Genomic DNA, 27021 nt, shown 5'->3' with positions numbered 1-27021 from the left:
AAACATTCCTTGTGTCTCTCAGCCTCTTTAAACTGCTTCTTCACATTCACAACATTCTGTCAGGAGATATATTGCAGAGTTAACCGAGGCGTCCGGTGTGGTTAGCTGGCGTTCGGGATCCATTGGTTGATCACTGAAAAAAATCAACTGGCAACAGTTTTGCTAATTAATAATGGTTTATGTCATGTGTTAAGGTAGAACACCCAACATTTGCTTCTTCCAGCTACTGAAATATGAGTGGTGGATGGTTTTTCTCTGTTTCATATGAAAACTGGACTGTTGGTGAAACAAAACAAGCAATCTGAAGCCATTTCCTTTGGCTCCGAGTAACTGTGATGCACAGTAGTGTTGGGCAATATCATGGTATATATACCATGATATGTCAGAACTTGTGCCCTACCATTCATAGCAAGATACCTATCCCTTTATTATCTTCATTATATCAGTTGTATTAGGCCATATTGCAATCACTCAGCGTGCAGGATTAATTTATGGTAATATAGGGATTTTTGCATGAGTGTACCTTAGTGTTTTAGGTATTTAATTCAATGAATCACCGAAAAACAAACATTGCCCTCTAGTTGACTTATCCATGAACAACTTCTCACTTGTATCAAGAATTCATATAAATGTTTTGATACAAAATTGGATCCACCGTGATAGATTCTATCCGTATTTTATAGATGAAAAGAAAAAAAGACTAACTGAAAAAGTAACAGACAGGTTCACTGCTACTGGAACTCGCTTAGTTGCAGCCATAGCTGGCTTCAAAGTGATTAGAACACTACATAATAGATTTGAGCAAGTATCAACAGCAGACTGTCATGCAATGGCAAGAAATTTACTCTCTTCCTCCCACCAGGTATGACAGCTACTGCGAAACTATGAAATTCTGCATTTTTCCACAACACTTCAAAGCTCTCCGACCCGGGCAACACTTTCAAATCAAACCAGCATATTTCTAATAGGGCTGCAGTCTGTAGTTTTCATAGCTCTTGTTGTTGAAGTAAGAAGTCACTGAAGCTTGACTCTCGCACATTAAATCACTTTAAAAAAATACAAATCAAAGATGGACCAGCCTCACTCAGAAACCCTTCAAAAACTGCTGAGCTCCAACTGTTGTGCAAAAATCAACAGTCACCTCCACATTTTAATGTTTTGCCATGAATACACAGCGTGAAGGTTCAGACAAAACAGTGGAAGGGAAACATGCAGTAGTGAGATAGAGTTTCATAGCTGCTTCTCCTCTCATCTATCGTGCTCTTATCCCCCCATCCCTCCCCTTCCTTCCCTATCCTAGCGGGAGGTCACTGAAGAGATGTCGCTGCCAAATGACCCAATCATGCCGGCAGACACAAACAGCTGACTCAGGGGGAAAAAAGGGTTGTACCAGAGGATTCCTATTGCAAGGCAGCAGGAATCTGTGCTGGAGGGGGGTGGTATAAGGAGGAGACAGTGGGGTGGAAGGGAAACGGGGTGTGGGGGTGGGATAAAGAAGAGCAAGTAGGGGGTGGTGGGGTGAGTTGTTCATTTCTGGAACGTTGCTCCAGTTCCACTCGGGAATGATGGAAATATTCTGCGTAGCCAAACCCAGAGTGGAAGGTGTATGGTAATCATGTCGGGGAAGGAATGCCAAATATGTGCGTGAGAACGGAGCTGTGACCTGAGAGCTGCAGGAATTATGGGCCAAAATCCCACAGACCCAGAGGAAGCACACACACCCATATCCAACGCATACACACATCATATACTAATGGTGCTCCACCAAGCACAAATCCATCCCACATAACTTATTCCCAGAATTTGAAACATTCTACTATACTAAACTAAACCCAGAAATTTTGAAAACCAACCCCGTCAGGAGGCCAACTCCCCTCCTTCTCCGAGTCGAGAGAATACACACACCGTGCAATAACAGACAGACGTGTTAAAGAGCCAGATCTTTGCTATAAAAGCACCACTTTGAGCATCTCAAACATACATTCCTCCTTCACAGTTACAGTGTTTACAAGACTGAGTATGTGATCTACTGTAGCAGGTTATTTAGAATCCAAACTTGACTGCCAAACAGCCAGAACCCAAGTCTCATAAACATGTTACCCTGCAGGAGATTGTTGGGTTTATACTCCCACCTGGTGGCCATCCTGCATACACTGCAAGTGTCATCACAAAGCAACATTTGTTTCACATTAAGTGACTTCATGTCAACATTGTAACAAGTAACAATTATGAAAATAAGTTTTTGCACACTGGAATCAAAACTGATGACAGTGAGTTTGTAACACACATAAAATGTGGTTACAAATGAAACAAAGTTGACTTTAAAATGGAAATTAGTTGATGCAAATTGACCTTAAGTTAGTCTGGAGTTGTACAATCTTTTATTCACTTGTACTGACTCTATTAAGGTTTTATATAGGCTCAATTAATTTCACCAGATGAGGGTCTCAGGACTGGGACATTGCCAATAAAGTGAGTACATGTGATTGAAAGTTTGCAGGAAGTTAAATATAAGCAACTAAAGGCCAGTGTGCATCAAAAAACCCAATCTCTTTACAACATATAGAAAGTTATGGGCCTAAAAGGTGATTTAAAATGACCTACCAAAGTGCTGCTATCCATATTGAAAGCACAGTTGATACAAGAGGCTCACATGTCACCCACAGGAGATCATTTATGTCGAACTGCTGCTGCGGCAGGTTTGTGTATTCTGTCCTGGGAATTTTTAATGATGCAGATTTAAAAACCTTTGTGACATCACACATCCTATCACTTCTTCACTATTGTTCTGTCACAGTCCCATCAGAGCTCAGTGAATGTTTACATGCGCACTGGTATATCTTGGTAATGATCTGGAGCATCTGGGTTACGTGTTGCTATTGTTAACATCATATCGAAGCTTTGAGACACATGGATACGCTATACACACTAGCACACTAACGTTGGTACAAATCACAGCTGGGAGGGGGAGAAAGTAAGACACAGCTGTACACAGATCATCAGAAGCCTGGACACTGTAGAATCACACAGACATATGAATAACCAGCGTTCTCATGTTCCATTTCAACATGTTCCAAGTAAGATCAAAAGCAGGATACAAGTGCGCATGCAGACACACTCAGTTTTCAGCTGAGTGTGAACTTCCTTTCTCGAACTAGTCTGAGCAAAAAAATGAAAGCATTTGAGTTGAGCTGGTCAACTGAGAAAGTTCCACTCGGGAGGACAATAAAATGCAGCGGTCTTCAGAAAAATCTGGTCACTAGATCTTAAGTTAAAATTGTTTGAAAAATAAAAATCTGTGAACAATCAGGAATTCCACATAAAATTCCAAATATCTTAAATCTCAGCTGTTTGTAGGACAGACAGCCACAGGTTCCTTGCTGTTCGCCCGAAGTACGAAAGGAACGGACTGAAAGTACCAAGTGCTGTACCAACATGTCAGATAGAGAAGCAGCGAAGCACAAATACACCCACGCATACACACAAGACAAGAACAGACAGACAATTAGACACTCATTCATGTTACAGTTGGCTCAACACTCCACCACTGTCAAGTACTTTATTCACAATAAGGTCATTTTCTTCTTTAAAAAATCATTTTTAATATACAACACAATTTTTGACAAGACAACTCCGTTTACAGCTAAATTTGAGCTCTTGAGTTCCAGCTTCTCTCATAACCAAAGCAAGCACGTAGATGATGGGGGAGAGAAAGATGGAGTGAAAGGGACAGATGAACAAGGGTTGAAGTTAGAAGAAAGCATGAGGAAAAAGACAGTGAGAGAGAGAGAGAGGGAGAGAGAGAGAGAGAGAGAGAGAGAGAGAGAGAGAGAGAGAGAGAGGGGAGGGGAGGGAGAGAGAAAGAGGACTACGCTTAGTATGATTTTTGTACTAAGAACCAAAATACTCAAATAAAATGAGAAAATAACAGTAATAAAAAACAGTAAGAAAGTAAGAGTTAAAGAGAAAAAAAAAAAGCAGAGGTGTACCGGGATGCTGTATCCACGGCAGCCTCACATGCATGTCTGTCTGTTTGACGCTTCTGCTCTGTTCTGCCGTTTCACAAGTCCACATACACAAACACACTCACGCAAACTTGAGTGTGCGCGCGCCCCCATATTCCAAGCAAGTGTGCATCTCTGGGGGTTAGAGGGGAAGGGGAGCGAGGAGGAGGGGGGGGGCGGAGAGAGACCGGGAGGAATGAGAGAGAGTGAGAGGGAGCGGGAGTCATCCCCGGCACAGTTCTCCCTCGTTCACTCCCTCCATCTCCAGTCCTTCCCTCCAATCCCGGAGCTGAGTTAAGAGTCTCTGTCTCCCGCATCACAGCTCCGGTCATCCTCTGTCCAACTGTGCCACTGTATGTATATGTATGTGTGTGTGTGTGTGTGTGTGTGTGTGTATGTGTGTATATGTGTGTGTAATATATATAAATATATATCTATAAGCGATTCCATATCTGTGGAAACCTGTTTTGGCAGGGGTTGAAAACTGAGGGGCAGAAGCTGCTTTAAGTTTGTATCACAGGGACAAAGGGGAGCTTGTGACTTACATAATGTCTACGTTAATACTGTCATTAGAGTACTTTACAAAACATAAATTAGTAGTAGAAGGTGAACTTCTTGGGAGAGTTGCGTTGGTTCTGTAGTAGGGAATCCTCATCAGTGTTGACCTGTGTGTGCGCGTGTCTGTGAGTGCATGTCACGGTACTGGCAGGCAATGGGCACAAGCTCAAGAGTCTGTCAGAACAGGCAGGGAGGTGGAGGTGGCGGGGGCGGGGTGGGAGGTGGACAGAGAGATGACGAGGAGGAAGGAGAAGAGATGGGCTCTTTTCCGTGATGGGTGCACCCATCAGCCAATCAGCCCTGGGCTCCTCCAAGAAAAGGTGCGGTGGATGGCGCCACCTGGGGGTAGAAAAGAGTCTGCAATCAACAAACTGACCGAGTGTCATTCTTTGAAGTATGCACATTATGTGTGATGCAGGATGAAAGGTCTAATCAGCTAAACGTGAACGTGTGTCTTTATACCTGCTATCTAGAAATGTAAGTGTAGGTGCGGGAGGGAGACCGTCCCTCTGACTGGCCATTGGTCGAGACGTTCAGGAAGTCCCAAATCAGAATGGTGTCGTCGTGAGAACTGCTGATGATCTGAAACTCATCGAACTGGAGGCGGAACACGCGGCCAGAGTGCTCCTAAAAACACAACGAATTAAGAAATGATGTGGTGTGCATACAGGCCGCCACGGACGTCTGTGACATCACTGATACACAGCTGAAATAGCAGGTCGACCATCCAGAGGAAAATGCGAGACTGTTACTTATCTTCTGATACCAATTCTCTTTTGACAAATAAAATCTTTTAGTTCAGGAATGGCTGGACTTCATCCACAGGTTTATATGAGAGGATACTTTGAATCTTTGATTTTGGTTTTACCTCTCTACACCATGTTGCCAAGCCAACCTCAGATGCCATATATAGAAACACTTCTCAGTGTAATGCAATACAATTCAACAGCGACATGACCAATGATGTGAATGTAAATGTGTCCCTCTCTGAACAGTTTCAACAAAAATGGATCATTTTATCAGTCATGAAGGTTCACTGCAGCACTACTGTATTAAAGAGCACTGGCTTTAGCTTATTGTACCCACACTTAACAAGCAAGTGGTTGTCTCTTTAATTATTCTTAAAATCACCAACAATATACAAATCAGAAGGAATTATGTACTATTAGTGATTGTTAAAATTCATGTGAAAAAGTGTTTTAACAGAACTGCAGCTTAAGACACTTGTGCCCGAGCTGCCTCCGTCAGCCATGTGGCAACAGGCTAAATCCGTGATACTCACCACTAGAGTGCGCAGACATAATGTGCTGGCGGGGGCTCGTGGGTCCAGGGCTGCCTGCAGGTCCCACACCTTGATTTTGCTGCAGAGAGAAACATGACACGACTCAACGTCAGGAACACAATGTGTCTCTGTGCACAAAGCTTTGTGTGTGTGTGCATGTACGAGACTGACCCGTCGTAGGCGCCACTGACAATCCTTTTGTTGTCAAAGCGAATGCAGCGCACCAGCTCCTCGTGACCTTCAAGCACTCGCAAACATGCCCCACACTCTATGTCCCATAACCTGCAAAAAGAGAAGCCTGGGTGAACACCTAACATACAGTCCAGACTGTTCATATAGCTTTTAGTGAAGTACAGCACTTGAAACAATGCCCTTTGTATCATTAAATTGAATTAAGAAAAATGACCTTGCACTCAAAGTACTTTTGGTCTAACTTGTGTGTCAAATAACCTGCCAGTATTATTCTAACAAAGCACATTTCAATATAAATATTACATGATATATAAAACATGTACATGTTTAACCTCACACACGTACCGGATTGTGTTGTCAGACGAGCCGCTGACCACCAGACGATCTCTGTACTGTAGACAGGCAATACCCCGTTTATGACCATTTAGAGTGCGCACAAACTCACAGGTGCTAGTGCTCCATACCTGCGGGGGTGACGTCCCATTGGTTAATACAATTCACAATCAAATGACTTTCTCATGTCCACTTTTCTCTTTTCAATCTTTCACATTGAAAGTTGGTAAATTTCTGTCTCAGCAGGTCTGAATACATGAAAGGTTGCTCGTTACCTTGATGGTGCGGTCCCCTGAGGCAGACACAATGTATTTGTCGTCAAAGTCGACCACGTTTACAGCAGCCCGGTGTCCCACGAGGACACGACGTAGGCTGATGTCAGTAGGGGAGGCCATGTCCCAGACGGCAATTGAGCGGTCCTTGGAGCAGGTGACCATCAAGCCGTTGGCGAAGCGCAGGTGAAGAACTGCCTCGTTGTGGTGGATCAGTGTGTTCAGTACCTCGCCCGTCGTCACCTCCCACACCCTGCAGAGGAGGGGAGGCAGGATGAGAGAGATGGAGAGAAACAGGAGGAAGAAAAAAAAACAGAAACAGAAGGAGGGAAAGATGACAGAGTGGCCAAATGATGAGGGCAAAGGTGACAGAGAGAGGAAAAGAAAAGGTGGAATGGGGCAGGAAGGAAAAATGGGGATGTGAAACGAGAGAGGAGGGGTGTGAGACAAGGGAGGGAAGAAACGACAAAGGGGTGAGAAAAGTGGAAAAAGATAGGAAGGGGTGAGTAGGAAAGAAAAATGAGATGGGGGCAGTGGGAAGAGTGGTCAAAGCGAAAGAAAAGAAGGTTGACGATGGGGAGTGGAAAAGGCATGTAATGGGAGCAAAGGAAGAAGGAAAACAATGGAGACATGAGAATTATGTTTATTAGCTTTACAATGGAGAGTCTCACACACACGGCTGTGAAGAGCATGTTACTGAACTGCACCGCTGGGCTTTAAGAGTCAAATGCAGAACACACTGGAAAAGCTGACAACCAAACCTACAAACAAAGTGCCTGTCAAGCTGTTGCTAAGGAAGTGAAGTCACATTTTCCTTGGATACTGCCCAATGAGTGTGGCTGAAGTGTGAAGTAATAAGAGAATTAATGCTGAGCTTCTGTGTAGCCAAGCGTCAACACACACACACACACACACACACACACACACACACACACACACAAGCTCTTTAAATATATGCTCTATCTCTAGTAATGATACTAAATCCTGCTCATTATGGAACAAAACATATTTTATGTTCCATGTGATGGTTGCAATATGGTCGGGAGGGTCCATTTAATAGAAATGTTATTAATCAAATGATGTTGAAATTAATTTTCTATTTTTTTCCCCCAAACTGACTGGTTAAATCAACTGCACTTAACAAATCTGATAGCAGGTGAATTTTGCACGAGATATTTTGCATCAAGTTTGAGTTAAGCAGGTTTTGCAACGATAGAATAGTTAACTTGTTTTTACATCTATGTCCCGACATCAATGCAACAACAATCACCTGAAGCTCAGCATCAGCAAAACCACTGAGTCTATGATGGACTACAACGCTTCAAATATGCGTGCTGTAAAAAAGCTACACACTGTAAAAAGTTGGATGCTTCACACACATCTTCAACCCAGCAGCACAGAACAGTTTCATGGTGGACACCCAACATTAGTGTCACCAATTCAGTGTCCGACCAAATGCGAAATACGTCACAAGCTCCCCTCCTGCTTCAGAGTAACGACTTAAAAAAATGTTTTTGTAGAACATTATGATGTCACGCTGACCTTTGACCTTCTGGATATGAACCTTCTTCACACATTTGTACAAAATCTTGTCATAATTAGCACATGAATTCATAGGTTACAGCCATAAACTTGTTTTGTGAGGTCGCAGTGACCTTGGCCTTCGACCACCCAAATCTAATCAGTTCATCAGTCTAAGTGCGCCTTTGTGCCAAGTGTGAAGAAATTCCCTCAAAGCATTCCTGAGATGTTGCGTTCAGGAGAATGGGACGGATAAGTACGTTTGCTCAGACAACCCAAAAACATAATTCGTCTGGCCACAGCTGTTACCAGTCATATAATAATGTATAATCAACAATCTACCTATTATTGGTATGTATGGTTTATTATCATTTACACATATCCGTGTGTATCTGACCTAACCTGATCTCCAGTGTGAAGCATTCCTTTCAGTTAGTGCTGCAGGAACACATTTGTTGCATGACGCCCACGCTCTAGCTTTTAAAATCAACTATTCGGCCTCAGCTTCTGCACACTTCCATACATGAAACAAGAATCTCGTGTATTTCTGGGCTTCAGCACCGATGTTTGTGTAAACTTGTCTTTACCGATACACCCCGAGTGACTAATCAACCCCAAAATAAATACAGAGAAGCGGCATTAGTTTTCCTGATGACTACACAGTATCTATCATTTCTGAGGTTAATGCATGTATTACTTATAAATGACCATCTGCTTTTTCTCTCATTATGTTGACAAAGTTAAAGATAAGTAAATATAAATAAACACCTGACATTTCATTCAAGCACTTGTGCAAAAATCCCATTAAGTCATCCACACATGCAGCCTAATTACCTGTGAGTAACAACTTTCTCTACTGGAATTTCAATCAATTATGAGCCTGCTGGCACGGGTTCGGGTCCTACTCCAAAACACAGTGTGTTCCTTCTGTAACAAGATGTTTCGTACCTGACAGTTGAGTCAGAAGAGCCGGTGACGATGACCCTCTCATCGTACTGCAGACACAACACTGAGCCTGTGTGACCGGTCAGTATCTTCAGACACTCCAGAGACTGCTTATCCCAGATCTATGAGGAGGAAAAGGACAGGAGCAGGAGAGAAAGGAGGAAGAAAAGCGAAGCCGAGTGAGAAGGAGAAATGAACAGAGGGGGACACAGAGAAAGAGGAAAAATAAGTGGTTGGGAAAAGGTTGCAGATTTGGGTCATGCTAAGAATGGCCTATTCTCTCATCAGTGTTCATGCTCCATTTCCCCACTGCTGTGCTGAGCTCTAAGAGCCATTCAACTCTTCGCTGGGTGTGCGTCAGCTTCCTCCAGAACAATAAGAAGACAAATCTGCTCGTCTCCTCGCTCTCTACTCCCCTCCTCTTCAGCATCTTCTCCTCTCCTCTCCTCTCAGGCCAGACAGATAAGTGGAAAACACAACGGGTCTGGAGCTGAGTCCTTTTATCCTGTAATTCACTTGTGTCTCAGTGTCTGCTGGTTTAGCTCAGCGCCATAGACAATAAGATGATAAGTCATACTGAGCCGGGAGAAAAGATTCAATTCATAAATACGCAAACCCAGGTTGGGAGAAAACAACCACACACACAGCATGCCTGTCTTTCTCACAGCCAACACTGTTGGCTCTCTCCACTGCTGGTGCTTAAATATACCGACGGCCTAGATGTTTAGTGTTTCCATGTAACAGCCGAATGTACACATTGATGTTTATATGTGTTACCAGTCTTCACGGCGATGAAACACAGTCATGATATTCAAAAAAATGACAACAGAAGTATCAGGTAAAAATGTGTTAAAAAAAGGTGTTAAATTTGGGAGGAAAAAAAATAACAAGGGCCTTGTAGTCGCCCCTTAAAGAGTTTAAACTGGATTTATCTGTGCTATAACTTTACACACAAACTGAAATGTGTTTATGAAAAAACTCCTTTCTGAGAGACTGAGACAACAATACTTTTCATTTTCTGAAAAAAAAAAAAGATGCACTCATCATTGATAACCTGTGTGGGTGCAGTGTGATGACCATAGAGGGAATAACAACTAACCTCACTCACCACTTTGCAAACGTAAAAAAAATGTAGCAGCAAAATACATTTAAGTCTCTACAGCTCAATTAACCAGTAAATAAAAAGAAAGGTGGAACAAAAAGGATGTCAAAATTAAGTCAGTAAACACATCTAGCAGTTTCAAACTTCATCAACTGGCCCTGATGACAGTTTTACTTCCTGCAGCTTTGCTGTTTTACAGAACATGTGCCATCGGCTGTAATTCTAGGCAATTAGCTTGTTTCCAGGAGCTGTCAGTACATTGTCAGTTCATATACCATCCATTTAGAAAATGATGACAAGACTTATATTAGAACATAACAAAAGAGCCTTTCATTCACCTGCAAATCAAACTACCAGCCAACACGTCCACTGTACATATCTCTACACAGTTCTGAACCAGGAAGTGTAGAAAGAGAGCCAGAGATCGGTGGCTGGGCACAGCGGCAAAGATAAAGTCAGCCAGATCCAAATTTCACACATCTTAGAGAGTCTTTGATCTTCTATACACACGTACCTTAATGGAATTGTCCCTAAGGCCACTGATGATCTTGTCATCGTCGTACTGGAGACAGTAAACGCCTTTACTATTTTCTGAGCGACACTGAATCCTCTGCAAGTTGTGTCTGCCACATCGCCAATTAGCCTCAATAGTCTGGAGGAAAGAGGTAGAAGCAATGACAAAGAGAGAGACACAGAGAGCAACCAATGAGACAAGATGGAGGCAATATCACGTTATGTAATGTTACTAGACCGAACAGAGCAGATGTGAAACCTAGCGAGGTGGGACGTGGTCATAAGACTGCTGTGACCAGAATAGAATTAACACCAAAACAATCAATTCAGATTCATTAATTAGCTGCAGTTAACTTTTTCTTCATGAGTGGAGCAACATTTGCAGTGTGTTGTCATGTGAGTAAACTACATACTGAAACACTAATATTTCAACCAACCAATTAAATCAGACTTTTCCAACTTTTTAAAATCTTTACAAACAAGCCACATGTCGGCCAGTGATGCATCTACTCAAGACCTTTTTGAGATACTATGGTACAAACATGTGTTCATTTAACACTGAAATCCATCTCACGGTCTCTTACCTCTATGTCTTGGATGATCTTGGGATAAAGGGAGTGATAGTAGGAGTTGGGTGGGACTTCTGATGTGCGGTTCTTGAACAGATATTTCTCCCTAGGGCAAGACATATATAAGAATGACATCTGCTTTGTATCTACAGGGATTATTTCCCCCACCCACAAAAGATACTCAAGACCAGCCAAGTATAACTATACTTCCTCAGGCTCTCCTTTATCCTAAATTATAAGTCAGAACTAGAGGACTAACGAGCACACTGAAAACAAGCACTTTGCCTGTATTCCCAGAGAGCATCCTCTTGATTTCTTCCAGTGTGTCTGCCATTTTTAAATCTCAGTGTAAAACAAAAGTATAGATAGATACTGTGTGTGTGTAAATGGGTCAGTTCTCACCACTGGTGTCTCTCAGACAGGCCTTTCCAGAGCGGGTCGGTGCGGACCATTCGTTCGATGAGCTTCTTCCACAGCATACCCTCAGAGATGACCCTCTGCCACTCCTTACACACCAGCTCTGCCGAGCATAGCGAGCGTGCATCCAGGAAAGACAGGATGTTCTCCGCTATGTGATCCAAGCCTTGGGCTGGAGGGAGGAAGAGAAGGGGCTGAGTGAGTGCTCACTGCAAAATTAATAGGATCTCATCTGGTTGGTTTATCTGTGCCTGGGGATCATTATTTTCAGATTTCCTTTTTCAAAAGTAAAGCATGTTTGTTGTCATTGACTTCAAATATTTTTTAAAAATGCCTTAAAATCAATTATATAAAAACCTGGGTGAAAATTTTAGGCAGACTATTTGTAGCTGCTATGCACATTAGAAGAGGGCCTCATTGTCACACTCCAGTTATGGAAGATGGAGCTCACACTGGAGTGGCTGCTGCTCAACATTTCATTCATATCTGTATTTGTACCTGGCAGCGCAGTGATGAAGTCCCTCTGCAGCATGGGTTTGAGGTAGGAGTTGATGTGGCCGTGCTGGTAGTGGCACATACGGGAGATCAGGCGCTCGACAAACTCCACCTGGTCGGCCTCCGACCACTGGTCAAACAGGGCGATGCAGTGTTCCTTCTCCTTCTCATAGTTCCCCTCTGACGGACGCTTGCGGGACCCCACAACAGGACCATTAGTGAGCTGTAAAGATCAGGGGTACAATGTGATTTATTAAATGTTTTATTATGTGTATTTGTATTAGAGTGTTTTGAGAGATTCATGAGAAGCACATCAGTCAAGTTCGGGCACTCGTCTAGTCTTCATAGGAATTCATTTCAGCTGTATATTCAATTTTCTAGCATAACATCTTCAACACATCTCATTACTTAATACAAATCATTACTTTGAAGTTTTTTTTTCCCCCATTGCTGAAATGAGTGTACGTAACTGAGCCATATAAAATTTTGTGTGCAGGATCAAGAGGAGGCTCTTATTGTTTCAGCATGGATGAAGTTAAAGCTTATTAAACCATGAGAAGCCCGCAGTGGTGGAGGTCTGTGGCAATAGGAAAAAATGCTTTACAATAAACACTGAAGTCAACAGTATTTGTCAACATCAGTGTGAGGTTTTTACTTGAACAGAGGCATGAGGGGCACAGGATGTTGATTTAAAAAAATAAGATGTGACAGCATCCTTAATAAATCATATGTAACATTAAAAGTATTTGATGAACTGAAAAACTTATCAGCCTTCATATGGAGGGCTGGTGGGAGAATCAAATAAAAGTACACAACTCATAGATTGTCAGGGCTTGTCATTCACACAGTATATACACACACATTTGAAATACAGCAAGTTTAAAGACACTGATACACACACACAAAAACAAACACACACACCTTGAGAACTGTGTTCTTCTTTGGCGACAGATCGTCCACGAGGTTCTGTGACTCCATCCCTGATGTGTTCTGCAGAAAAAGAACAAAACAAAGAGAAGGTGCGGGTTAGTGTTCTGTTCTCTTTGCATCTGTGTTAAAGGCACTGTGAGAGCCAGGGCAGCAGTGTGGACAGCGCTGGACACAAGAGTGCCACAAAGACAGCCAAGGAAGGGTAAACATAATGACTTCTGAGGCGTGCACGCACAAACACCCGTGCATACACACACACATGGAGTGAAAAAAACTGAGCACTGCAACAAAAGGAATCTATTTGCTTGCTTGTCTGTGATGTGGGCTAAGTAGTCTGGACAGGAAATTAAACTGCAGCATCTTGGGTATGTCACTGGCAGCAGCTCAGACATGACAGTAATGAAACTAAAATCAGATACTGGTCTTACAGCATATAGAGAGGACAGTGTCAAGAAAAAAACTGGGAGGTAACCGGATCCCACCCATTTCTAGCATGACTAAAGCCTTACGATGATTAGAGTCCTTTACAAGTGCACTGCAAACAAGCTAGAGAGACTTGAGTCACTATAATAACAGGGTTATGGCACAAATCACTTATTGACAGTAACAGAATGACAGGCTGACCAATCAGCCTTGCCCTTAACACTCAACAACAACAACAAGAACAGTAATAATAATGATATCATGAAAATCTAAGAAATTATGTATATATATATATTAGAATATATAGCAGGTTCTTTTATATCTTATGGACAGTCAGGCAGCAATATTATAATCTTACATTCATCATAACATACATACACCTGCTATCCTCTTAGGGGGCTTGATGTTTACTGGTTTCAGGTTCGGCTGAGGGAATGCTGGACAATTGGTTTTAGGTGGGCTATCTTGGACCAACATGTCTGCATTCTGTAAAATTAACATTCTCATCAAACCAGCACGTTCCTGAACTACACAGACACTTTTAAGCATACCCAGAAATGAGTAGAAACAGGACAACCTGGTCAGAGCATAAATACATGTAAAACACTCAAACAGGGGACAAACAAATCATTATCTGCAAAGTCACTCCTAAATGTGTTTTTTTTTTCTTAAAAAAAAAAAAAAAAAAAAAAAAAGTATATTCCCTGTTCCCAGGTATGTTAACAAACTGTTTGGGGAAATAGGACACACAAGGCTCGGGAGAGGGCCAATGATATCGCATATCTGTGTAGGTGATGACTGAGCCAAGGTCACAGTCTTTGAAAATGGCTATGTTGGCGAAAAAGCTAGAAAATAGGCTGTCTTTCTACTCTAATAGCTGCTGTGTTGGTGCTTCTCCAGAGGCCTTAAAAACAGGATTAGTAAGTTATCTAGATATTGTTTTCTAAGCAAAACCCAGAACCGTCTCTTCAAGAGCTGTTCCAGATCTTGCTCAGTGCAGTTATCCATCTAACTCTGTGGGGATGCTGCTGCATGAGCAAAACCAATAAAGATGTTCTCTGTCAGTGGTTGGCACTAACACAACCACACAAACAAACAAACGAAAAGTCAGGTACCAAGACCAAAGCAGACAGGACAAGGAGCCAGAATGGGCTTGCTGGTGGTGATGATCATGCAGAGAAGAGAAGGAAGGAGGAATAAAAACAGACAGACCAGGTTTGGCCAGGCAGGCAGGCAAGCAAGCATGTAGCCTCTCAGAGCTTGAAGGAAGACCCCCCACCTCGGCCCTCACACCTCCAGGTAGAAGGGGAGAAAACGTTACTCCTCAACGCAGGGTTATTCTCTGGTACCTCCTTCGTCCAACCCTCTCCTCATGCCACAGTATTTAGGAAATTGTTTATTATTCAAACTCATGTGATTATAAAAGTCTCCAGTTTTCATGACATGGCACAATCACTGTTTGACTTTTTAAGCACCCTAGGCCCTAATTTAGATGCAAGAACTATGATTTGACATGATTATAAAGAAGTCAATTACAGTTTATAAAGCTGCAATTCTGTATGAAACAAAGAGAGTCTGAGGACGCACCAGAGAAGAACCTGAGAGCAGAGTGCTTCCAACAGGGAGGAAAGGACAACGGAAGGTGAGGAGGTAGGAGGGTGAGGGGGTGAGTGGGTGCTGCTGTCTGCACCAAGGTGGTATGAGGAGTCGTGTGGAGTGGGCGAAGAAAAGTGAAGGGTGAAGAAATGGCGAGGGAGGAAGGGAAGGGAGAGGAGGAGGAGCAGCAGAATTAAGAGGAGAGAGGCAGAACCTGGTTGTGAGCCCGGGTGGAGGGGATGCTCTGCAGGCACCTGAGTGCACACAAACTCTCAGCCACCGAGGAGCAGCCCAGCCAGAGAGAGCGAGGCACAGAGCACTGTGTGAAAGAGAGAGAGGAAGGGAAGACGGGAGGAGGAGAACGAAGTGGACAGGGTGAGGGAGGAAGAGAAAGGGAAGAGCGAGAGACCAGAGATGAGAAGTAAAGGAAAAGTAGAGGGGGGGTTGATGAGGGAAGTTGGGAGGAGGAAACCAAAGGAGGTGAGTGAATGGATGGATCAATGAATGGACAGATGGAAGGAAGTGGTGAGGAGTTGGTGAAGAACGGGACAGGAGAGTTAAAAAGTGTAAGAATTCAAAAACAATGGAAAAACAAAATTGAGAGGAGGTGGGGTGTGTAACCATCAAAAGTGAGGAGAGAAGAAGAGGGGAGGAGGTGGGGATAGTGAGGGGAAAAACCAGTATTAGAGCTACACACACATTGGCACAGTGAGCGCAGGAACACACACCCCTTCACACACAAGATACAGACTGATAAACATACACACAGAAGCATTATTAGACATGAACTGGGTGGGGATAGGTAGAGGAGAGGGAGGGGCAATGGGATTAATTGTCAATTTATTGTCACTATTGTTTTGACAGAAACCCCACCCGCTGTTCTGCCATCCCCACTCTCATGAGTGGTTAGTGAATAACACTGGGACAAAAAAATAAAAATAAAATTAAATACACAGACACAATCCAGACGAAATTCTACACTTTTGGCCTGTAAGATTATGGTCCCCAAACACTGCACAAATGTATAATTATTACTAATAGTACATAGAGTATATACCCTGAAGAACAATATGTGTAATCATTCTTCAGAGCAAGCAAATACAGGAGAGGTGTAAAATTGTAAAAGTCCATGGGCTACATACAGCATGAGCTCTCGTCAAATAAATGTCTTTTCAGGCCACATCAACACTAATAATCTCTTCTCAACATTGATTTGTTATTCTGTGGCCTTGTTAGCACTTGACTACATTTCTATTTTCAGTATTTGTTATTCAATCCAATTTAAAGGCCAAAATAAAGATCAACAAGAAACATTTTGAAAGCAGTGTATTTATTACATCTTATTCATTTTTCTGCCTTCACAAAGTGATTTTAATGGCCGTTCAAATTTGATGACCTGTTAAAGACCTTTGTCTGATGATGGGGAATCTACTGGTTGGCTCCATTAGTAATTTGTGTATACACTTGCAATTCATTTATATCGCTAGTTATTCACAGCCTATAAACATCAGGAGTATTTGTGGACAGAAGCCTTTAACAAAAATAGACACGAACTGCTCACTCAGGTAAGTCTGTGTCCCCCAGGACACATCTGGTCCATACAACTTATCAAACAGTCTAACATATTACCTTCTAGGCCTAACTTGCTTTGTCAAAAGCAAGTGTAACGATAAAACGGAATTGTTTCTTAGAGAAACTGAGGACATACACGGAGAATGAATGCTTGCCAAACGAAAATAAACTGCAACTCTATCCATGTGTAAGTTAATTGACAAACACATTTGTGCCTTATCTTACTTGACGTCTTCCTTACGACCACTTTGACCCCTGTAATGTTAATGTTAGCTACTAGTCAGCTAACGTTAGCCTAGATGGCTACCTTAACGAGAAATCATCATTTCACAAGAAAACGGCAATACTCGTTGACCATATCTGACCGTGTATAGAGGAAAACAATATTATGATGATAGTTAATGTTTATGGTTACCAAAAATGCTTCTACCTACCTGATCAATTGACTGTTTTGGTCTGTTAACGAATGTCAAGTATACCTAGCATTTTTAGCATGCTAGCTATTAAGCTAATTGCTACCTCGCTAATCGTGGTAACGCTATGTGAATGAAAAAGCAATACACTTCCTTCTACGCACTTTGAAAATATAAACAGACAAGCAGCACATCGTTATGATTTTAGCTACATTCCGTTACATCATGGAAACAGTTTGACTGTTCCACACATCTACTGCCAAATAGGCTGTCTGAACAGAAACTAGATAATATAACATACCCGTAAATTTACGTGGTTCATCGCCTTCTCCCCAGTGTTAGCTGGACGGCTAAGTATCAGACAGGGCCCAGTTAAAGTGGCGCAGCGTCACCGCAGTGAACGCTACCCCGAGAATCCTCGGCTGTCTTCCGCCGACGACTGTACATCAACCCTTTAATTTCCCCGCTGTTTGCCAATTTTATTCAAAACAACACATGTTATATCTTTACCAGATGCTGTCGTAAAGGTCTTGTTTCTCAATTCGACCAGTATGCGGAGCATTCTTAGCAAAATTGTATCGATAATTTCAGGCCCTCCCTCTGATTTCTGGTCCCCCCTCCTTTCTCCTCCACCTCTCCCGACAAGCCGCTTCAGCCCATTCGGGCCGTCGAATCGAGCCTCGGCGCTTCCCACAATATAGGAGTTATACCAAACACTTCGGATGGTCAGGATGTCATAACGAAACGAATCTTACCATCAATTCCAGCGTTTTGTCCTCCATCTCCGGCTCCATGTTGACGATCCCCCCCGAAACTCGCTCTGAAAATGGAAACCCAGCCCTGCGTCGGCGGCCCGCAAATGCAGAGACGTCATTCACTTCGCTCAACCACACAGCTTTGGTAGGGCAGTGTCAAAGGGTGGGTGGGGGATGGGAACGCCCATGCAATGAAAACACACGCTGATTGGATGGATTTTGTCAAAAGGGGCGTACTTTCACAGCTTTGCCTTTTATTGATTGGCTAACCGTGCTACCAAGGCTTTCCCCGGTGACTCCCCCAAACAAAAGGGCAAATGGATGAAGATGCTGTTGCTATCCTGAAGAGGAATACACTAAGGCAAAAATCAATCATCCGCATAGCTTTGCTAAAAGATGCTGCAGGATGTTGGCTCTTTTAATGTCATGTGTGAGTAAAGGAGATGGTAACTTAAATCCATCTCCATAAAATAGTACCAGAAGTTGTGACAAGATTTAAGGGCTTCGTGAGAATATGGTCAAACCAAACTGCACATCCAACTGAAAATCCAAACAGGATGATGCATGGTTAAAATGAAAGCAAGCGGATAAGAAGCGGGATAATAGTGACATAATATTTACACCAGGGACCTATTGAAAAAACACAAACATGGTCACTGGGTTAACAGGGTAACTTTGTAGAGTAAAACCTGGAAATGCATAATCACAGACTGCTGTAAAAAGACCTATTCCAAACTTCATTCAGTAATGCAATTCAGAAAACTCAGCAAGCTGGGCACTTGTTAGATATCCTTTACCTTAATTCACCTTTGAAGATGCTTTCATACGAATTCCACAGGAACTGAAGAAATATTGTTGACTGCACATATGTTTGAATGAGTCACATCCTGAAGTCCCAGAACTGTAATGTTATCTTCACAGGACATGTTTAATGCTGTAACGTGCAGGATGTTTCGTTTCCTTCCTCAACACCGAGTGCCTACTATGAGGATTCATCAAAGCAAGCTCCTTAATGGAGTTTTACTTCCTTATCTTTTTTTTAAGAAAGAACAGATCTATGTTTGGTGTCTTCAACAAGGCACAGCTCCTCAGGTAGTTCTGTCCTCATCATTTATCCACAGTGTTATGAATGAAAACTCTTATCCTTTGTCTTAATAATAGAGGCAAGCAAATTACTGATCACATGAAGTTGTCACAGATTAATTTACAAAGGCAATCACATATGTCATGGGTGGAATCTTCTATTTGGGATTCATATTCTTGAAAATCTGAAAATGAAATTTTACCTGAACATGTCTTATAATCAAGGGGGCACTAAGGAATACCTATATCCAAGACATCTGCTACCTTTGCTTTCTGAAATATAAAATGAGTTCAATTTCAACATGAGACGGTGGGTCCCGATAAACCAAGGAGACAACTGAATCAACTATAAGCAGTCATGCGCACTTATCACTCACACATGGCTTATCACAATATATTCATTTAAAGACAGGAAAGCAGAAAAAAGGTCAGCCTTTCCAGAACCGGACAGACACAGCACAGGACTGAGACCACAGCAGATGAGGAGGTATCAATGGTTTTCAGCAGTTCAAATTTAATACTTTGTCCCCCTTTCTCTACAGAAACCCAGGTAAAAAAAATCCCCCACTCTCATAAAATACAACAGCAGCAGTTACCAGTAAAAAAATGAAATGAAAAACGAAGAGAGAGAAAGCTTTGAAGGAGAAGAGAGAGAGAGGGTAGGGACATGATGAGGCAAGAAAGGAAAATATATTTTCTATATGTGAAGTGTCCAAAGTTCATCTTCAGACTGGGTTAGGGGCAGCGAGGAATCTGGGAACTTGCTGTTGTGTTCATTCAAAATGGAGGGGAGGAGAAAAAAAAACAACAAACAAACAAACAAAAAAAAAAAAAGAACAAAAATGAGTCGAGTCCAATCCAACTAGGGGAAGGAACCAGCACTCTAAGGCAGGGATTTATTCAGGAAGGGCTTTCTCCCTCTCTGGATGAAAGAAAATCTCACTCCTCTTCAGCCTGTGTAATGTACTTTGTCTTGTGTAGAGATGAAATGTATGTGCAAGTTTGTGTATGCGACAGGTAAATTGGAAGGTGTGTCTGTCATATATATGGTCAACATGGTTGCACCTCTCACTTGCTGCAAGAGAGGTGGCATTTTTCTTTCCTTATTTCTTCATTCATTCCTTTGCTTTTCTTTTTTCTCCCAATATCAGTCCCCGACTACCTAGTAGTCATCCAAATCAAAGAACTCATCGTCCTCTCCTTGGTACTCCATGCCCTGGAAATCCACCCTGTACCGCAAGATACCTGAGAAACACAAGGATGGTATATTAACAAGGGTAATGTGATGGCCGGCCAGCTTATGTCATGTTTGGTTTAATCGTGGCAGCATTAAACGAACAATTTGTATTAGGATAAGTTAATCCCTATTAGCTATGGGGGTGGGAGCATTTGTATCTAAAAAGCATGAATTCCTGATATCCTTCTTTTTTAAAGTGCTACTTACTGAATTTAAAAAAACAAAATTATTTTCAGGTTGAAGAGGAAATATAAAGGGAACTTCTTTTTATTTGTTTATTCAAAAAAAGGTTTTAAAAAGAATTTAAATCTTTTGCATGATTAGTCCGTCAGATTAATGTCAAGTGGAGAACAACACATCAGACTGAGAGGTCTTACCAGGAAACAATACTAAGCAGATTTTGAATACTTTGATTAATCATGCCACTACTGTTCAAAATTATGACACTGAGAGGTTGGCAAGATGATTCACTCACACTCACACACACACACACACACTCTTAAGATTAGCATTTGAGGCAACATTCAAACACGGATATTGTGAAACTTTACTGAACACACTGAAATTTCTTGTGCCTTCACGTCCTCAAAAAGGAGGACGACATACAGTGCAAATACAGCACGGTAACCAGATTTCAGCCTTCACTATGCGGAATTTCTTTACCTCCCTGTCCACCATGTGTCCCTTCATTAAAAAAAAAAACCTCAGAGGGTGGCCAAAAGATAAGATATTCCTTTATTAGTCCCACAGTGGGGAAATTTCCAAAAGCCAGGAGGAAGGTGAATCAAGGAAAAAATAGAAGACTGGAAAGTCTGTTTTTGCTATTCCATCAATATCACATTACATGACTTTGATGCAGCCAAGGTTATGTGTAAACAAGAGTTTGTTCCTAAAACTCTGAAATGGCACCATTTAAGGAGAATTAGTCATAGCCATAAACTACCCTGCATAGGTTAGTCTTCTGTTCATGGACTTAAGCTGATGATTATTATTAGCCTGTGACATTCTTGCAATCATATCGCCTTGGCTATCAATGTCTTAATCGTTGCTGATCTCAGCTTAAAATGAATTTAGGTAGAGCAACTTATATTTGGCCTGCGGTATTGCAAACAACATATTTCCTGACAAGACAGTCCTGTTTTTAATGTGACAACGCTTTTATGTGGTTCCAGGTTGTAAATGAAAAAGGAAGTGGGGAAGGAAAAGGGAAAGCCTTTCTGAGGTACCCTTCATATATTTCCCATGGACACTTCAGCACGGTGGATACATGGAGACTTGAACCTCTCCAGTTGAAGAACAGTACATTTACTCGCTGAGCCACAGAAAAACCTTTATGAATGAAATAACTGCTGAGCTACACATACCCACCAATGTTCCTAACCTGATGTACAAATGCACAATTCCAGCTTCCCAATCCCTGCCGTAAACAACAGAGTGCTTACCCCCAATGCCTCCAAAGCCCTTGACGAACTGGGACCCCTCCTGGCTCTTGTCTGTGACTATCTCCAGCGTGGCTCCAAATTTCTTGTAGTTGTTGGCAAACCACTCCAGAAGTGGCATGCTCTCGATCAGCTCATGTTCCTGCCCCGTCTAGAGACACAATCAGAGTCAGGAACACATGGCATCATGGGTAACAGTTCTACCTTAAATCACAGAAATCTGTCTTTTCTTTGAAGTGCTCACCTCCTTGTCTGTGAAGTGAGACTTGTCTTTCTCCTGCTCTGGCGTTAAGTACAAAGTCTTTTCATCTAAAAATCACAAACAGACATAAAAATTATAGCATAATGTCCTAACATGATATTTATTGCCTTGTTTCTCAACAATGGTAGATGTGAAATTTGTAATTTGTGTACCGTTCTCTGCTCCGTTGCTCTCTGCCCCATGCACACGTAGAATGTAGCGCATGGTGTCTAAGTTCTCGTAGACTATGAGGATCTCAACTGCTCCCATCTCCAGGGCTTTGAGTGTGTCGTCCACACCAAAACAGTACTTCCCCGTGTCCTGACTGATCTCATCGAAGTACCGCCCTATGGAGATAACCATTAGGAAAATCTCTATCGCAACAAAAACTTTTGTATCAGTTGTTCCAGTGTCTCAACAGGGGGACTCACCTATGAGTTTCTTCTCCTGGATAAACTTGACATTAGAAAGAACCTCTGCTGACAGCTCAATAGCCTGGTTGAAACCATTCTCTCCTCCATACGAGATGTCCACCAGCTTCAAAACCTTGGCCTGTAACCTCTGTAGAAAACAAAGACACATATTGGTTAAATCCACTATACACGCATCCACAGGCATTAAGTGATATAATTAGAAGCATATGTTATATGAATAGTCATTTTACTTTTTTCTCCAAAGCCAGCAGCTTGACAACTAAGCCTTGGTATTTTCCTCTCTCTCTCTGGTATTTTAAGTCCCTAACATGGAAAAAATGGTTTTGTTCCTACCAAAGCTGTGGCAGGATAGCTTTGCAAAGTTGACTTAAAAGGTGCCAGCATTGAGACTATTATTGCTCAAGTGTTAGTGCAACCACAGAACTGCCAAACTAAGCTCTCCATTAAGTCTGGGACATGGAGATTATTTACAAACATGTTCGTTATTTCTGTTGTTACCAATAAACTTTACATTTTGTCCTTTGCAATATAATCTTGGGGTGCCATGTAGTGTAAGATCAAATTGCACTAAATGGCACAATGATTTTAAAAGAGGGTTGACGGAGGTACTCATCATTATGGTATGACTGTATAGAGTATTTAAAAGGTTTAAAAGACATATTTGCCTTTGAATAAACTGCTACAACAGCAAGTGAAAAACAACAGCGTCAGCAAGTTAAACCAACTAGTAGTCTAGATTCTCAACAGTATCAAAAGTCATTCACATTAGTTAATTACTGATGTATTACACAGTAAACACTTCATTTTTACAGCTTCTTATTTGAGCACACATGGACAGAGACTTACTGGGTCGAACATATCAGACTGGCTGAGCTCAGTCTTGAAGTCGGCAGAGCCAGCCAAGACCATTCCCGCTACGTTAACTTTGTCGTTGGATACAAAGAGCTGGACAGCCGTCTCAGCCACTTTTCTCACATAGTTGTGTCTCTTCTCCATTCTCAGACGAGCAAAACGCAGAGCAGACTGCCCTCCTCTGCCTAAAAGAAAAACAAAGATAAGTGACACAGTCTTGACAATGTTCGACAAACTAAAAAAAAAAGTTATATTTGATCAATTCTCTAAAGGTCCATGCTGTGCAGTGGAAAATATCAAAAGTTCAGTATTGAGTTAATATTGTGGGTCAGTACCGTGCTTCTTGGGTAGGTCCACAGTGAACTTGTGTAGCACCTCCCTGGTGTTTCCCTGCAGTGTGCCAAACAGTGCCCCACTACCGTCGATCACAATAAAGCCAAACTTACTGTCATCAGAGAGCAGGGCTGTCAATGCCTGTGTTAGGGAGGAGTGAGGGATGATGAGAAAGTGCCACAAAGCGTTATATGTAAACTTATAGAAATACAAAGACACAGACAAAGATCATATGCAGACACAGAAACCAAGAACAGCTCTTACCTCGGTGTGGAACTTGTTGTCGCAGAGGTACAGGGAGGTGTTGATTGGCTTAAAAGGTTCGAAGTCGATATTGACTTTCTTCTCCTTGCCTTCCTCTGTCACAATGGTGCCACAGTACACGACCAAACCATTGGGTGGCACTGGCAAGAGAAAAAAAGTCAGAGGTCAACAGATCAGACAAATATCAGGCTTTTGTACAGATGCATACACAATGTACACTTTCTGGTGTATCCTGATATTTGTCTGAGGTATTTTCTACTGTAGTAACCCTAGACCATGCTTATGTTGCTGTCTAGGTTCTGAGAGGCCACAACATTCTGTGACAAAATATCAAAGAAATATTCTTCTATTAAGATGAATGATATTTTGTACACACTTTGACTGTAATAATGGGTAATATACATTCTTCTCCCATGCTTATAGCTGCCAGCCTTGCAATTTTAATGCTGTAACCACCTCTACCACTACCACTTAAATACTGTTCTCTTATTTACTAACTGGTTACAAGCTGACAGGGGTAGGTACATTTGCACAAAATTGAGACGCATCCTTCTGTCGCAGATAATTATTTGTCATCTTTGCATTAGTAACATCTGATTAAATGTCAATTAACACTAAATCTAACTATCTATCTGGCCGTTACTGGGAATATGAGGTAATTTTAACATGGACATTGTGTTAAAAATGAACTCCGTCCCGCTGCCCCGGAAAAAAAAATTCTATGCGAAAGTATGCAAGGATGTTATTGACAACACATACCCTTGTTGTAGAGTTTTAGTCTTTGCTGTACAGAGGTGATGGCCCCGAGTACAGAGAGCCTGTTGACTCGACTTTTGATGTTGGAAGCAGTTCCAAACTCATCAGCCAACATCTTGGCCACTCTGGAGATCTGGTCCTTGGGAGGGATGATCAGTGAGATCATACTGGTTCCATTACTAAACAGAGAAAAAGATTTAATGTAAGGATTTAGAGAAACACTTCGGCATACATACACAGAAGATGCTATGGAATATAATGTCTAACAACATACTATAAATATTAGTGCTTCACCACTACTAGACTGCAACAGGCTAGACACAGCAACAACAGAATTCATATCTGTGTCAAAATGACACTGACATGGCAGGTGTCATCCAACTACTCAACTTTGACCATTCAGGGGGGTGACTTTGAACCTGTTCATTTTATTATCTGATACGTAACCCCACCTCTTACCCCCATCTCATTTTGTAAACACACAACCTTCCCTTGCAAAATATCACCTTGACAAAGGTGTGAGAGACTAAGGGACAAATAAGGTGGTCTTTCAGTTACACTGTATGCAATCTCTGCCCTTGAGCCGAGGACTGAGTTTCAGTTCCACTGCTTCATATTGCCTCTTCATTCACTAAGTATAAAGAGACAAAGCATACCAGTACAGGCTGACACTGCACACGCGCTTGCACGAGCGCACACATACGGACAGGTAGCAGCAGCTGGATGAATGTAGGGCAAATGGTCAACTGTGTGTGACATGGCAGGCGGTGGAGCCAGGACAGCAAATTCTGCGCAGCACTAAACGACAAGCTGTCGCAGAGCGAGCTTGAAACCAGTGTAGCAACACCCACATTTCATATGTCGTGTTTGATAATTCAAGGAGGCCATAGTACCTGTACGAGCAAACAACTGATGTTGATTTATTCTCAATTGATCATTTTGGAGCCGGTGAAGCTTTAACGGATCGCACGTTAACACCGACCTGCTCGGCTGCCATGAGGCAACTGACTTGGTGTACTTTCGGCGAAAAAAGAGGCTATATGAAATAATCTACATGTGCGAAGGTCAGGAAAACGTAATTTTAAAAGTTGTGTAATTAGTCCAACGGGGCATATGGAAGTCCAACTGTAAGATAGCCGGCCTTCCTTCTTCATCAACGTGCTGTCTTGATAAAGACACCCATGGCGGCCTCTATCCAGAGATGACGTCTATTGCCGAGTCTCTTTAGCATCACGGCTAACATCACCGTTACTAGCCTTATATCCCTTGTGGGACAACATGCTGCGCAATGACTCCCACAACACAAACGTTGACAACATCGAAACACAGATTCCTCCAAATTAACACAATGTTTCCAACCTTCAGACAGGCCAAATGCCAACGCAGTTTGTGCTTAGCATTAGCAGGCTAGCAGCAAAACCAACGGTAAGCTAAGTTAGCTATGCTAAGCTAACCACTCCCAAATTCGGCCCTACTTATCCGATCTCCAGCTGTTGCGGCGGTCAACAGTCACCCCATCCCTCGAGGCAATACACACTAGTTTGGTTAGCCCTGCCGCTGCTTCAAAATACACCTCAAAATCGATTCCTTACCCACGGGCAGCTTCCAAACTTTTGATCAGCTTCTTGATTTTCCATATCTCCACGTTCCTGTCCGCCGCGCTGGGGTCGTCCGCCATCTTTCTGCTGTAATCGCTTCAGCACCTGAAAAGACGTGGAAAAAGAAAAGAAAAGCATATGCGGTGAACCGGCCAGCAACCAGATTGACCAATACTTAAAGTCTTATTAGACTAACAAAATACTGGTCCTAATTATCTGAATTAGGTACCTCTCCAAACTAGTGGCGCGGCGTCCGTTAAGGCACCTGACCAGTAACGTTACTGGCAGCTGGACTGACCGTGATAGAAAGACCTTACCCGGGATGTCTGTGCCAGTACAGTGCGCGGAGAATAACAGGCCTACAGTCTGCCAGGCCCTAGCGTCCACCCTGTTCTTATCTAATACGACCTACTTTTCCTCTGTTCTACTGGAAACCAATTGTCAGCTTTTCAGACGTCGGGTATATGTCGGCATAAATGGAGCCGGTACGGTACCTGCCTCGGACAACGCCGCTCCGCTCCGCTGTCTGTCCGCTGCGCTACGTCGAGTCGGTGGTCCGAGGAATGACGTTGCCTTCGAGACCGGTTTCTCTCTCTCCTCCACACGCTGCGCGTGGTGCTATCGATGGGGCTCACATGTGGGAGGTGGTTAGAATTGTGGCGTTCACTTCCTGGAAACCACATAGAAACCAATGACAGCTCTTGTTTAGTACATCCTCATAAATATCGAAACAACGATTGGACAGAAGTTACAAAATTCGTAGAAGCTGGGTGGGCGTCCATATCTGTTAGAAGATGGGATTTGTAGTTAGTGTGACATGACTCACAGACTTGAGTTGATTTAGCAGGCTGTGCCTAACTGGTGTAGACATTTTTTTCCACTGCTGCTTCCG

General features: G+C 42.4%; 2 protein-coding genes across 4 annotated transcripts; both read right to left on the bottom strand.

Moving 5' to 3' along the window:
* Positions 1-3516: 3516 nt before the first annotated feature.
* fbxw11a (F-box and WD repeat domain containing 11a) lies at positions 3517-18038 on the bottom strand. 2 transcript variants are annotated; one of them, XM_076738698.1, is made up of 14 exons: positions 17893-18038; positions 15367-15471; positions 13125-13193; positions 12207-12426; positions 11694-11880; positions 11307-11397; positions 10724-10861; positions 9111-9229; positions 6645-6894; positions 6382-6500; positions 6016-6126; positions 5845-5923; positions 5025-5189; positions 3517-4901 (listed from the first exon to the last, which is right to left on the bottom strand). In XM_076738698.1, the coding sequence occupies exons 1-13, from the start codon at positions 17929-17931 to the stop codon at positions 5028-5030; spliced, it is 1689 nt and encodes a 562-aa protein (XP_076594813.1). In that variant the 5' UTR covers positions 17932-18038; the 3' UTR covers positions 3517-4901; positions 5025-5027. The 2 variants fall into 2 exon arrangements, with proteins under 2 accessions (XP_076594813.1, XP_076594814.1); XM_076738699.1 differs by lacking the exon at positions 15367-15471 and having other exon boundaries at positions 17893-18030.
* A 1431-nt stretch (positions 18039-19469) lies between these two features.
* LOC143325998 (eukaryotic peptide chain release factor subunit 1) lies at positions 19470-26787 on the bottom strand. 2 transcript variants are annotated; one of them, XM_076739448.1, is made up of 11 exons: positions 26624-26787; positions 26124-26234; positions 24535-24710; positions 23776-23915; positions 23514-23652; positions 23173-23363; positions 22324-22453; positions 22066-22239; positions 21896-21960; positions 21655-21802; positions 19470-20220 (listed from the first exon to the last, which is right to left on the bottom strand). In XM_076739448.1, the coding sequence occupies exons 2-11, from the start codon at positions 26207-26209 to the stop codon at positions 20138-20140; spliced, it is 1332 nt and encodes a 443-aa protein (XP_076595563.1). In that variant the 5' UTR covers positions 26210-26234; positions 26624-26787; the 3' UTR covers positions 19470-20137. The 2 variants fall into 2 exon arrangements, with proteins under 2 accessions (XP_076595563.1, XP_076595564.1); XM_076739449.1 differs by having other exon boundaries at positions 26359-26679.
* Between the last annotated feature and the right edge of the window lie 234 nt (positions 26788-27021).

The sequence above is a fragment of the Chaetodon auriga genome, chromosome 9 (assembly GCF_051107435.1).
Source record: "Chaetodon auriga isolate fChaAug3 chromosome 9, fChaAug3.hap1, whole genome shotgun sequence".
Classification (NCBI taxonomy): Eukaryota; Metazoa; Chordata; class Actinopteri; order Chaetodontiformes; family Chaetodontidae; genus Chaetodon; species Chaetodon auriga.
Note: the sequence above shows the minus strand (reverse complement) of the source record. Positions and strands in the feature narration are given on the sequence as shown.